Here is a 12,991-nt window from a genome sequence, read left to right on the forward strand (position 1 = left end):
ATGATGGGAGTGCCAAGGACTAGATTTACGTTTGCACCTTAAACAACCAGAAAACCAAACAAAATATGGAACAACACTTTTCAAACATTGCATAAAAAGCAGCACAGGACTAAAAAATCCCTGTGGAACTACACAATGGAATGAACAGCATCAGGAATGGTAAATATGTGAGTAAATATAAAAGTCTTTCCCCTACTCATTTTGTAAATTAAAGGATAGCTGTTTAGAAGCTAAAATAATAACAATAAATTGTGGAATTCACAGTATATTAGAAGTAAAATGGATGATTAATAATAGCAGAAAGGATAGAAGTAGAGAAATGGAAGCATAACAACCTTCTAACAGACATGGTATATTATCTGAATGCAGACTGTGATAAGTTAAAGATGTATATGTAAACCTTACAGTAATCATTATAAAAGTAAAACAAAGATTTGTAGAGCTAATCAGCGAACTAGGAAAATAATCATAAAGAATCATAAAATTAATCTAGGGACAACTCCTGGCGATCCAGTGGTTAAGACTTCACCTTCCAACGCAGGAGGTACGGGTTCCATCCCTGGTCAGGGAGCTAAGACCCCACATGCCGTGCAGCCAAAAAACCAAAACATAAAACAGAAGCAATACTGTAACAAGTTCAATAAAGACTTTAAAATTGGTCCACATCAAAAAAATCTTTAAAAAAAAAATCATAAAATTAATCTAAAAGAAGGCATAAAAAGAGAAGAAAAGCAACAAGAACAGATGGGAAAACAAATAGCAAGATGGTACATTTACTGGTGGTCCAGTGGTTAAGAATCCACCTTCCAATGCAGGGGATGCAGGTTCGATCCCTGGTCAAGGAACTAAGATCCCACATGCTGTGGAGCAACTAAGCCGGTGCACTGCAACTACTGAGGCTGCATGCCACAACTACTGAGCCCATGCACCACAACTAAAGAGAAGCCCACGTGCTGCAACAAAAGTCCCGCATGCCACAACGAAGATGCTGCAATGAAGATCCGGAGTGCAGCAACTAAGACCCAAAGCAGGTAGGTAGGTAGGTAGATAAATTGACCTTCTTTAAAGAAAAAAAAGAAAAAAAAAGAAAAAAAAAAAAAGATGGCAGATTTAAACCCAGCCATGCTAATAATTATGTTAAATGTAAATGGCCTGTTTTTAGCAATCCCATTAAAAGGCAGACATTCTCAGAATGGATTAAAAAAAGTAAGACCCAAATATATGGTGTCTCCAAGTAAATCACTTTACGTATAAAGTAATGTAAGTTAAAAGTATAAGGACAGAAAAAAAGACACACCATACAAACTCTAACCAAAATAAAGCTAGAAGTCTATAGTAATATCACACTGCGTAGATTTCAAAACAAGGAATGTTACCAGAAATAAGACATTTCATAATGATGGGGGAAAAAAAAAAAATCAAAAAAAAATTGATAAACCTCTAACCAGACTAACAAAAAGAGGAAATTATCAATATTAGGAATGAAAGGGGATATATGATTGCACAAATACTAGAATTGATAAACTTAGACAAAATAAACCAGTTGGTTGAAAGATACAAGTTGATTCTAGAATTTATGTAGAATAGCCAAAATAATAATAGCCAACTTTGAAAAGGAGCTAGGTGGGAAGACTTACACTACCTGATTTCAGGATTTACTATAAAGCTACAATATTCACGACAGTACAGTATCAGTGTAAGGACACATAAACCAATGGAACAGAATACAATACAGAATTAGACCCTCTCCTACATATTCTTTTTTTTTTTTTTCAAACAAAGATGCCAAGGTAAATCAATGGGTAAGGGATAACCTTTCCAACAAATGATAACTAGAATAACTGGCTACATATATGCAAAGTATGAATCTGGATTCTTACACCACAGTAAAAAAAAAAAAAAAAAAACTCAAAATGGATCACAGACCTAAATATAAGACCTAAATCTATGGAACTCTAGAAGAGAATAGAAAATTTTTATGACTTTGGGTTAGGCAAAATTTATTAGATAAGACATAAAGAGCAGAAATTATAAGAGAAAAAAGTTGATCAAACATATTTCATGAAAAATTTACACTTTTGGTCTTTAAAAGACATCTTAAGAAAATGACAAGGCATAGAAACTACTGGAAGAAAATATATGCAAACCCTCTATTCGATGAGGGACTTATATCCAGCCTAAAAAATTCTTAAAACTCAGTAATAAGACAAGCAATGTGATTTTTAACATGGGCAAAAAACATGAATATACTTTATTAAAAGTACAGAGTGACACATAAGCATAAAATGCTAAAAATCATCAGTAATCTTGGAAATGCAAGCTGAAACCACAATGAGACAGCCACCCACCACAATGGCTAATACGGAAAAGACTGACAACACCAGGTATTGGTGAGGATGTGGAGCGACTGTAACTCTCACATGCTGCAGGTTTTCCAGCCACTCTGGCAAAGGATTTGGTAGCTTCTCATCAAGTTAAACATACACTTAACCATAAAACATATGACACAGCAATCCCACTCTTAGGTCATTTATCCAAGAGAAATGAAAACATATGTCTATACAAAGACCTGTACATAACACTTACAGCAGCTATTCGTAAGACCCCCAACGGGAAACAACCCAAACATCTATTAACTGGTAGATGGGTAAATAAAGTATGGACTCTCCATACAGTGGAATACTATTCAGTAATAAAAAGGAATATAGTAATGATGTGCAGAACAACTTGAATCAATTTCAAAAGCATTATGCCAAGTGAAGGATGAAAGATACAAAAGATTACATACTTGTACAATTCCATTTATGTGAAATTCTAGATGAAGCAAAATACACGGTGGCAGAAACCAGTGACGGCTGAAGGGAGGGGAATGACTATTATAAAGGGGTATGAGGAACTTCTGTGAGCAAAGGAAATATTCTATATCCTGATTATGATGGTAGATACAAGACTGTACACGTTTGTTGAAACACATCAAATCATATACTTAAATTGAAGAATTTTATTACATGTAAATTGTACCTCAATAAAGCTGATTTTAAAAAGTCATACAAACTTAATAAATATTTGTGATACCACCATATCACTTACCTGCATATGTTTCTTAGGAAAATCCTCATATTAACTATAAATTTGTATCTTTCTCACAGTCTATTTCTAAGCTCTCTCAACCCATTTCTTAAGAGGAGATTTATATTTATAGTGCCTTAAGTGGAGGGGGAAGGAGGGCAGAGCAATCTACACTCATGGCTACACATGCCTCACCCTTTACCTATGTAGTGATGTCTCCCTTTTTATCGGGGTTCCGGTATTCTTTTAGCTGAAGTGTCAGTATATGAATGTCAAAGGCTAAAATAAAAATATATTCTCTCATCTTTTAGTAAAAATAGAGAACTAGAAAGAAATATCCCCTTTTTGTAAATAAATTACTACACATGTGTATGGATCTTTTTATATACCCATCAAGTAGAATCAAAAGAGATCTTAGATTTTGATTTTCCTATAACCATAAACTACTGTTGGGTATTCAGGAAAAAGTGGCTCTATGTCTAACAGATCCCAAATTTTCGAGTCCTGGTTGATAACAACCCAAAGGCAGTTTCACTAAGTACACCAGCAGATTTTATGTATGACATACCACACTCATATTCTATGGTACAATGTTCATGGGCTAAGTGGGAGATTGCTGGCAGGTCTACTTACTTCAACCATTCCTTGATGGGGTCAAGAGAGGCAACAGGAATGGCATTGATCATTGTCACTTTCTTGCTGTAGTCCTTGTAGACGATTACCATGTCAAAGTTCTTCAGGTGAAACTGGACTCGCTCAAAGTGAATCAGCTCCACTTCATCCAACGTCACCACAAAAGGTGGCTGTCAGGAAAGAACAGGATTATTTTCATAAAAATACTTCCCACAAAGCACTAGCATTTTCAAACACTTTCAGGATCTAAAAATCACTACACAAAGGATAACTAAACTGTTTTTTTGTTTGTTTTGGGGGGCAAAGACTAAATACAAGATACCAAGAAGCCCCAGTGAAAGGATCTGCAAGATCAAAATCTTTCCTCAAGGAGAATACATTTAAGGAAATTATGTAAAGAAACTATCTTTAAAAACTAAAGAGACTTTTAAAGAATCACTTATTCAGTAAGTTTTATACCTAAGTATCAAAAATGAAAATCCAAAGAAATAAGGACCTAGTTTTCAAAATGTCTACCCTCTTGCTTTCTTTTCTCTAACACTTGTTTTCCTAAAAAGAGGTCAGAAATACTCACCCACTCTGTAGCATTTACCAGCGCACTACTAGTGGGCTGGAGGAGGCAGGTACTCCTATAGGGAGCGCCATTGAATCTGAAAGACAGCAAGAAACTCACCTAAGATGGGGCTCATTGCAAGAGAAACTGCTGCTGCCACAACAGGCTTCTTTCCTTTTCCCATTCCAAACACAACTCCAGCATGCTTGCTGGAAACTCATTTCCAGAGGGAGCCTCTCAGTCTTAGCCATTCACCCCAGCCCTTAAACATTTCCAAGAAGGAATGGATGTCCATAGGAAAAAGGACATGATATGTCATGTTAAATTATTATTAAAGGAAGAATAACTAATTTTTCTAAAGGCCGAAAAGAGGAGGAGATACATTACCCCAAGTCCCTAAAAGGCACTTCAAATTCCAGTTCCTCCTTAGTTAGAGCCTCTACTTTCTCAATGAAATTTTTAAAGGCTGTTTTCAGTTTGTGCCTCATTTCTCGTTCCATCTGCAGAAGAAAAAATTACGAATTAACTACAGTTATCACTTGACTTGTTAATAGTAGTCCCTTCAAAGAGCATGAAGTGCTTTTGTAGTCCTTAATTCTGATAACTATGATACTGGCACAGATACTTTATTACAGGTCACCATAACGTTAACTGTAGAGCTGAGCCTGCAACTTAAGTCTAATCCATAAGCCACAGCACTACGCCATGCCAGCAGATACTTGAGAAGGTTCTGCAGATAGTTTCCGGTGTTGTTTATAAAATATAACAACTACTGAACTCAGATCTGGACTGCATCCTACCTCACTCCCCTGCAAAACCAAATTTCACCTGCTCAGCATAGAGGTCATCTCGGTCATGCATATGCTGATGTTTCCCCAAGTCTGTGGTGATCTCCCCCACTTCTGTGTAGAACTGCACATCTGTGTGCCGCTTCTTCCCAAACATGATGGCATTCTGAGGGCACAAAGCAGAAAGAACAAGAAAGAAGTCAGAAGACTTCTTCCACAAAGAAGTCTACACAACAGACAAGCAAGATAACAACAAAACATGAAAATATTAAAACATCTACACTGGAAACCACAGCATTTATGTAAAAACACTTAAACCATCCCTGGTGTCATCATTAATAATGACATCTGGGAATATGAAAGAGTATAAATTTTTAAAAGATTATGTTGGTAATAAATTGTCTAAAGCAAAAATTTTCAGAAACAGGAATTTGGAGAAGACCTTATACGTTTCGGAGGTCATTATATATCACACCAAAGGAACAAACACGCTTAGCACCTTCTAGATGTCAGGCACTGTGGACTTCATAAGCATTATTTGATTCAATCCTCCTGATGATCTTATGCAATAGGTGATATTTTTCATCACTATTTCAAGGGAAAGAGGGAGATAGAAAGATCTTGCCCAAGAGCTCATAGCTAGCTGATAAAAAGATATACCTTGAGGTGAAAGTGCAAGACAATAATCATTTCCCCATCACACGGCTGGAACAAAGCATGCTTGATGTTATTGTATAGAATATCCACTTTGTCTCCTCGGACAGACGTGAAGCGAAAACCTGGGGGGTGAAGAAAGGAAGCAGCTAAGTATCAAGGAACATCATGAGGTTAGGCCAGAAGGTACTGAATCTTTTCTGGCTGATTTGAACAGGGTCAGAGGAAATGCCAATAAGGTACAGAGCTTTCCTTTCCTTCTGGCCATACAGCGATGTCAAAGTAGATTCCTCCAAGCACTTCCTTGTCCTACTATATTATCTGATCTGTCATTCCTACAAATGTGCCCCTGAAGACAAAGCCCAGGCTCATGAGACATTATCCATACCATTGACATGGGCCTCCAGTGAGCCTTGCATCCTCTTTTGGGCAATATTCGGGCGAATGTACAGATCTTTCAGTTTGGGATTACTCCGGTTTAGATTGATCACCAGTGAGTCTTGTTTCACAATGCCCTAAGCAGAATGAAAATCAATGTGAATTTTCACGTATCTTTCCATGTCCCCAAAACCCACATGTGTCCTTTTGCACAAAGGTGCTTTGTTGGTGTTCAGGTTCACCTCTTTCTCTTTTTCTTCTGCTTCCCGAGTCTTGTAACGCTTCTGCACTTCTTTTATAATTCGGAAAGCATTCTGAAGGTTCAAGGCTGGTACTGTCTGTTCTCCAGGTGCCTTCATATTTGAAGCTCGGTATGTACTGCAGAAAAGGGGAAGCACTTATGTGAGCTTCTTTATTACGCCAGGTAACCTGAACCCATTATTATGTTTTATAACTGGTTTAATTATCTTTTAGGAGAAAAACGTACTACTGACTGGTGAAATAATGTCTGGAAAACTGAAAAAAACCTCCCTTCTCTCTTAAACAGAGAATATTATAAATGACTAATCCATTGGGTGGGGGAAACACACATATATTTCAAATCCAGCATAAACTTCCCCGAATTATCCTATTCCACCTCAAGAATGAATAGACTTCAATGTGGCACACATTTGAGATTTTATCACCAAATATGTATATAGTGAGGATAAAATATCTTCACGAGGATTTAAATTAGGTTCCATCCTCAAAACAGTACAAAGTTAGCAAGGTGAACCTAATCAAGTGCCACTGAGGAAGGTGCTGCCATTCACTAGAATGGGGGAGAACACAGCACAGAGAACGAAATGTTTCTGAGGGTAGCACTTCTGCCAACAGGCATTTGGGGATGGCTGTTTTCCTGGGAACTCACATTTCCTTGACAAAAGTGGCTTCTGGGTTAGGAAAGATGTTGCCCTCATTCCTGCCCAGAGCACTGCCTGGGCAATAGAAGTTGATTCGCAAGTAAGTATAATCTCCTTCCACAGACATACTTATATTCTGTTCAAAGAAAGGAAAAGCATTAGCAAAATAAACAAACAGATTTCTTTCCTAGATAAAGATCAGTAGCTATAGAGATGCTAAAATTTAGTAGTTACAAGCTGCTAAACCTAGCTTGTAATCCTTAATCTAAAACTAATAAACTACATATTTAGCCTATTTTTTTATATGACCAAATGTGTTGTTTCCAAAAGAATCACTGAGTTCTCAAAGTTCTTTCTCTGTGCCACATTTATGAAAAAAGGTTAAAAAATTCTCAAAGTTCAAAGAGAAACAGGCAAATTATGTTTCTAGACTAGATCATTTAACTTTCTCCAAAGTGCAAACTGGAAAGGAAGAAAAATGACAGCAGGAGATTAGGGATGGGGGAAAGTCAGTAATGCGGGAAAGGTAGAGTCAGAAGGAGCAGAATGTGAGAGACAATGCAGACAAGACAGTCATCTATGATAAGCAGGAGAGTCATCTATTTTAAGACACTGGATGGAGCTTGATTCAAAGTTAGTACCTTTATTGTGGCAATGTGAAAAGGCGTCGCAATGCCAAACACAGGCATTATTACAGTCTCGTATTTCTTATCAATATAGATCTTCATTTCCCGAATATGTGGTTCCTTAGGCATCAAAGACGGGTTTTTATAGGACACATTAGATTTACGAGCTCTGGAGTGGGAATAAGATGTTTTTGAGAAATTTCTGCACAACACATATAATCCTAAAACAATCTTACTACTCCATGCAAACCCTTACTTCTGAATCTGCTGTTCCCCTTTCTGTTCAGTCAATCGCCTCTTTGCTTCCTCATTGAGTTGAGCTGCCAGTTCTTTTTGATGTGCTCTTCGCTTTTCTTCTGCAGTCATCTCATTCTGGAGAAGGGAAAACCCAAGTTATCAAAACCTGTGAACCATCAAAGTAATACAGTAAACTTAATACAGTAAACTTACTCGTGTTCTTTCTGTAAGTAATGCTGCTCGGGAACCTCTTCCCAACAGGTCCTCAGCCTCATCTTTCTCCTCTTCCTCTTCTTCCTCATCCTCATTCTATGGGGGAAAAAAAAATCATAATCAGAAATTCAGGTCTTAATTATTTTAGCCAATATTGTTTATCTTCTTCACTGTATCAAACTTCCTACACCACTCATTTATCTTCTTCCTACCTTTAGAAAAATCCCCACGTTCTTCACTTTCTTCTTCACAGAAGTGAGAATGGTAGCTGGGCCATCCTGGAATACAAGTAGGAAGTTAGACATCTGTAAGAGCATTTAAGTGAAACACTTTCACTTTCAAACCCAGTAAATAGCTGGGCCATGCTTTGAACCTTCTGGTACTAAAAAATCTTTGACAACAAATAAAACCAGTTATCTTCTGAAACGCACATCAGGAACTACAATTTGGGAGGCAACGCTGGGATCATGATTAAGAATACGGGCTTGATTTGAAACCTGGCTCAAGCACTTTCCAGCTCTGTGACATTAGACAAGTTACTTATACTTCTGTGCCTCAGTTTCTTTATCTGCATACTTGGATAAGAATATTTACTTCACAGGGTTATTATAAGGATTCAATGAATTAATGCATAAACATGCTTAGCTTATAATAAGAGCACTTAAATATTTGCTATTATTAAGAATCAGTTCCTGCTAAGTGAAAGAAACCAGTCACAAAAAGACCCCAAATATCCAGAAAAGGCAAATCCTTAGAGATAGAAAGTCAGTGCCTAGGCCTGAGGGGGACGTGGGGAGTGACTGCTAATGCACACAGGGTTTCTGAGGTGATGAAAATGTTCTAAAGTTAGACTGTGGTGATAGTTGCGTAACTGTGAATATACTAAAAATCACTAAATTGTACACTTTAATTGTATGGTATGTAAACTGTAGCTCAATAAAGCCATTACTAAAAAAAAATCAGTTCCATTATCAGAATCAGTTCCTGACATTATCATAATCGAAGTTCAAGCCACAATGTAATAAAGGGTTTGGGTTAAACAATCTCTATCCCTAGCTGTATTAGGCTATCACAGGGATCTCTCCTTCCCCTTAGCTAGCATTTAACAAATATAAAAACAAAAAACCCACATAAAATAGATAAGCAATAAACAAGAGTAAATAAGGATTTACTATGTAGCGCAGGGAACTATATGCAGTATCTTATAATAATTTGTAATGGAAAATAATCTGAAAAAAATATATAACTGAATACTTTGCTGTACATCTGATACTAACATAATATTATAAATCAACTATACTTCAATTAAAAAAAAGGAGGGGGGAACCATAGGGTAAAAATGCGCTTCCAAAGTCAGTTCATGACCACTCAAAGTGGAAGAAGCAATACATACCTCATCCACAAGCACTGTGTCACCAATGAATAGGGCATAGGTTTTCTCTTCTGGTTTCTTCCCTTCCTTGTTAGTCAGGTCTGAGAATCCCAAATTGATGCTGAAAACCATTCCTAAAAGAGCAAAACAGGAATGAGTCAATGACTGTGAAAGGATGGAGAAGTGTGATTTTATACAGAATAGAGGGAGACAAAGCAAAAAGAAAACTTTCAAAAAAGTTATTTTTCTATTGCATGCATGTAAAACTCACCTTTCTTCAGTTTGTACTGATTTTTACTATTAATTACTAAAGAGCCTTCACGGAATTCAATGCCCATTCCAAACCTAAAAAAGGAATGAAGAGAAACTTTAGCAATAGGCTAAAAGACCTCTAACCTGAGTCAAGTACAATATATCCTATTTCAATTTTCAAGATAAGGCAAGCAAACATGCTGAGTGATTTGCCCCTGATGATCAGTCAGTTAAAGAAGATCTGAGGACAGTCTTTGGGTTAATACGTTGAAAATGACTTTCTAATTAAGTACTGCATATAACACTTATTATATTTAGTAGAATGTGATAACTGGCTTCATTAAGTCACCTAGGCCAAGACTTGGTATAGGTCAATATATTTCCTCTTGTCCATCAGAGAAGGACAGAAATAAACTATATACCCCAACTAGCTTCCATCTAAGGAGACTGCCTAGAGCTTTTGTTTCTCAAATGTCTTTGGTTCTGTAAGATGTTATTAGGTATTTCTAGATGTTCAGTGGTCAAATACATTTGAGAAACACTGGATAAAATAAAAATTGAAAAAAGAATTTAAATAGTAGGATATCTCAGAGTACTTAATTTGCAAATATGAGCTGAGGTGTTCTAAGAAAGGAAATATAGTATGTAATGTCTCCTCACATTTGTAATTTAAGGCTGCAACACTACTGGCATCTACTACATTGGTCTGGAAAAATCTCCACCCTATCCCTGGGAGTAGAACTCAAGCATTTCTCACATTCTCTGATAACCCAATGTGTCTGGCACACAGTTAAGTTTAATAGTCCATAAATACTGGTTGAATCATCTAAGAATATTTTGCCTGACTGCCAGTCACGAAAATTGACTCAGAGTGACAATGTATATCATAGCATCTTACCCAAGGTTTTTGGTAATTCTGTTCAGCAGCTCTGGCTTCTGCTTTTTAACCACATCCATGACAGCATTATATACATCACATATCTTCACACCTAATGAGACAGACATGGGACATTAAAGCATCTTTCAGAAAAAAAAAAGCCCCAAATCACATTTTTTTCACCTATTAAGTCCACTAGGGACTTCCCTGGTGGCACAGTGATTAAGAATCCGCCTGTCAACCCAGGGGACACGGGTTCCAGCCCTGGTCTGGGAAGATCCCACATGCCGCGGAGCAACTAAGCCCACACGCCACAACTATTGAACCTGCGCTCTAGAGCCCGTAAGCCACAACTACTGAAGCCCACGCGCCTAGAGCCCGTGCTCTGCAACAAGAGAGGCCACTGCAGTGAGAAGCCCCCACACCGCAACAAAGAGTAGCCCCCACTTGCTGCAATTAGAGGAAGCCTGCGTGCAGCAACAAAGACCCAATGCAGCCATAAATAAACAAATAGATAGATAGAGAGATAAATAAATAAATAAATATTTCCTAAAGCAGGGTTTCTCAAAGCATAAAATAAGGAATACAGTTGCAGGAGTGGTAGGACTTAGAAATGTGCATTTTAAAAAACAATCTGCCTGATCATTCTTTAATTACACTGTTCTTTAGAATCACTCCAGTGGGACTGTGGAACCCCAGTTGGTTTCATTGAAATAATTCAAGAGTTGATAAAAGGTATCACATTAAGCTTATTATACATTTTGAAAAACAGGACTACTAAATGGGTGAATTACTGGAAGAACTCTGGACTTGATTTTTCAGGGTCTAGGATATGAATACATATTTCAAGCCAGATATGGTAGCCTCAGAGGGGTTTTTATTATTAAACTACCTAGGACTATGATCTCTAATTGGATTTCTCAAGATCGACCTGAGGTATCATGGGGGAATGGTGCCTGGAAGCTCTGCAAAACATGAGCGGGCTTACGAAGTAGTCTGAAGGTGGTAAACATGAAGTCCCATTTAGCCATCTGGGAGTGAAAAGTCTCAAGGCAAAAGAGGTGTCAAGTGCTTTGCTCTTGAGGTAGGCAGCTGCTTGCTTAGCAGGGCTGCTATTAGATCTTCTCTCAAACTAAGATTCCGGGTATCCATTCAATATAGGATTAATATTACACAGCCTGCTGGGAGAGATACTACTTCTCAGAAGTTTCTCAAGAAAAGTAATAAGGCCAGAGTATTTTATGAAGATCTGGACACAGAGGCCTAACCAGTCAGAGGTTTTTTTAAACAACAGTATTAAAACCACAATAACCACCCATGCATAAAAGTACACTGAGGAACTAAATGCTAGGATGACTGGAGGTTAGTAAAATCTATTCTATTTACAGTACAAGAGCCTCAGGGATAAACACGCCCATAAATGCTACATTTTTGTTACATGATTTCTAAACCTTATCTAAGGCACCTTACCATGTCTTAGTTCCTTTAGCAGCTCCTCTTGAAGCTGAAGCAAAAAGTTGTAATTTTCTTGAACCTCCTGAGAAGGATCAACCATCAAAGTGCGAACAAGGTTGGAGCAGTAAGATTTGAAGCGAATACCCATGGCACAGGTAATGGCCCCAAAATGCATGTGATTCTTGTCACTAGAGACCAAAGGAAGAAAGCATTTCATTACACAAACTAGTGAAGTCCTTAGTATCACTAACACACACATCTGTAATCACTACCTTTCCCTGCTATATCCCAAAGCTGAAGCGGAAAAATGACCTAAACTTTTTTTTAAAAGAACAAATCAGTTTATAAATGCTCTGGAGTAACTTTAATGGCCAAAGCTTTTAGGATAAAAATTCAGTAAAAAGTTGTTGTATCCTAAGTATGTAAAACATATACTGAATTTTATTCATTATAACCTAACAGCATGATGGTAAGGCATCACCTTTCCACCAGTCCACTGTGAATTCACCATGAATTAATCCTTTCCAACCAACCAGGACACACAGCATTCTTTACAGTATTTTAATTTTTATTTTCTTATTTATTTTAAAGCCTATGGTTATAACATCATCGCATGTATGTATGTATGGATGGATTTATTTATTTATTGGTTGCATTGTGTCTTAGTTGCGGCATGCTGGAACTTTGTTGAGGCGTGCGGGATCTTTTATTGTGGCACAGGCTCTTTGCTGTGGCGCACGAGCTTCTCTCTAGTTGTGGTGTGCGGGTTTTTCTCTCTCTAGTTGTGGTGCGTGGGCTCCATCCAGGGTGTGTGGGCTCTGTAGCTGTGGCGCACGGGGTCCAGAGCACTGGGCTCTGTAGTTGCAGCACTCGGGCTCTTTCATTGAGGCGCGCGAGCTCAGTAGCTGTAGTGCCTGGGCTCAGTTGCCCCGCGGCTTGTGGGATCTTAGTTCCCCAACCAGGGATCGAACCCACGTCCCCT

General features: G+C 37.8%; 1 protein-coding gene across 1 annotated transcript in view; it reads right to left on the minus strand.

Annotated features, from left to right (window-relative positions):
* The window catches only part of SUPT16H (SPT16 homolog, facilitates chromatin remodeling subunit), a 33,584-nt gene that overhangs the window by 3,563 nt on the left and 17,030 nt on the right, over positions 1-12,991 (minus strand). The window contains exons 7-22 of the mRNA XM_029238660.1: positions 12,025-12,197; positions 10,576-10,666; positions 9,697-9,770; positions 9,447-9,559; positions 8,266-8,331; positions 8,054-8,149; positions 7,860-7,975; positions 7,619-7,772; positions 6,986-7,113; positions 6,318-6,453; positions 6,086-6,212; positions 5,704-5,822; positions 5,084-5,209; positions 4,643-4,755; positions 4,277-4,352; positions 3,703-3,872 (exon numbers count right to left, since the gene is read on the minus strand). Of these exons, the coding sequence (XP_029094493.1) occupies positions 3,703-3,872; positions 4,277-4,352; positions 4,643-4,755; positions 5,084-5,209; positions 5,704-5,822; positions 6,086-6,212; positions 6,318-6,453; positions 6,986-7,113; positions 7,619-7,772; positions 7,860-7,975; positions 8,054-8,149; positions 8,266-8,331; positions 9,447-9,559; positions 9,697-9,770; positions 10,576-10,666; positions 12,025-12,197 (1,878 nt within the window). The remainder of the gene's footprint in view (positions 1-3,702; positions 3,873-4,276; positions 4,353-4,642; positions 4,756-5,083; positions 5,210-5,703; positions 5,823-6,085; positions 6,213-6,317; positions 6,454-6,985; positions 7,114-7,618; positions 7,773-7,859; positions 7,976-8,053; positions 8,150-8,265; positions 8,332-9,446; positions 9,560-9,696; positions 9,771-10,575; positions 10,667-12,024; positions 12,198-12,991) is intronic.

This window comes from Monodon monoceros, unplaced genomic scaffold, assembly GCF_005190385.1.
Source record: "Monodon monoceros isolate NGI ecotype Baffin Bay Population unplaced genomic scaffold, NGI_Narwhal_1 Super_Scaffold_21, whole genome shotgun sequence".
In the NCBI taxonomy this organism is placed as follows: domain Eukaryota; kingdom Metazoa; phylum Chordata; class Mammalia; order Artiodactyla; family Monodontidae; genus Monodon; species Monodon monoceros.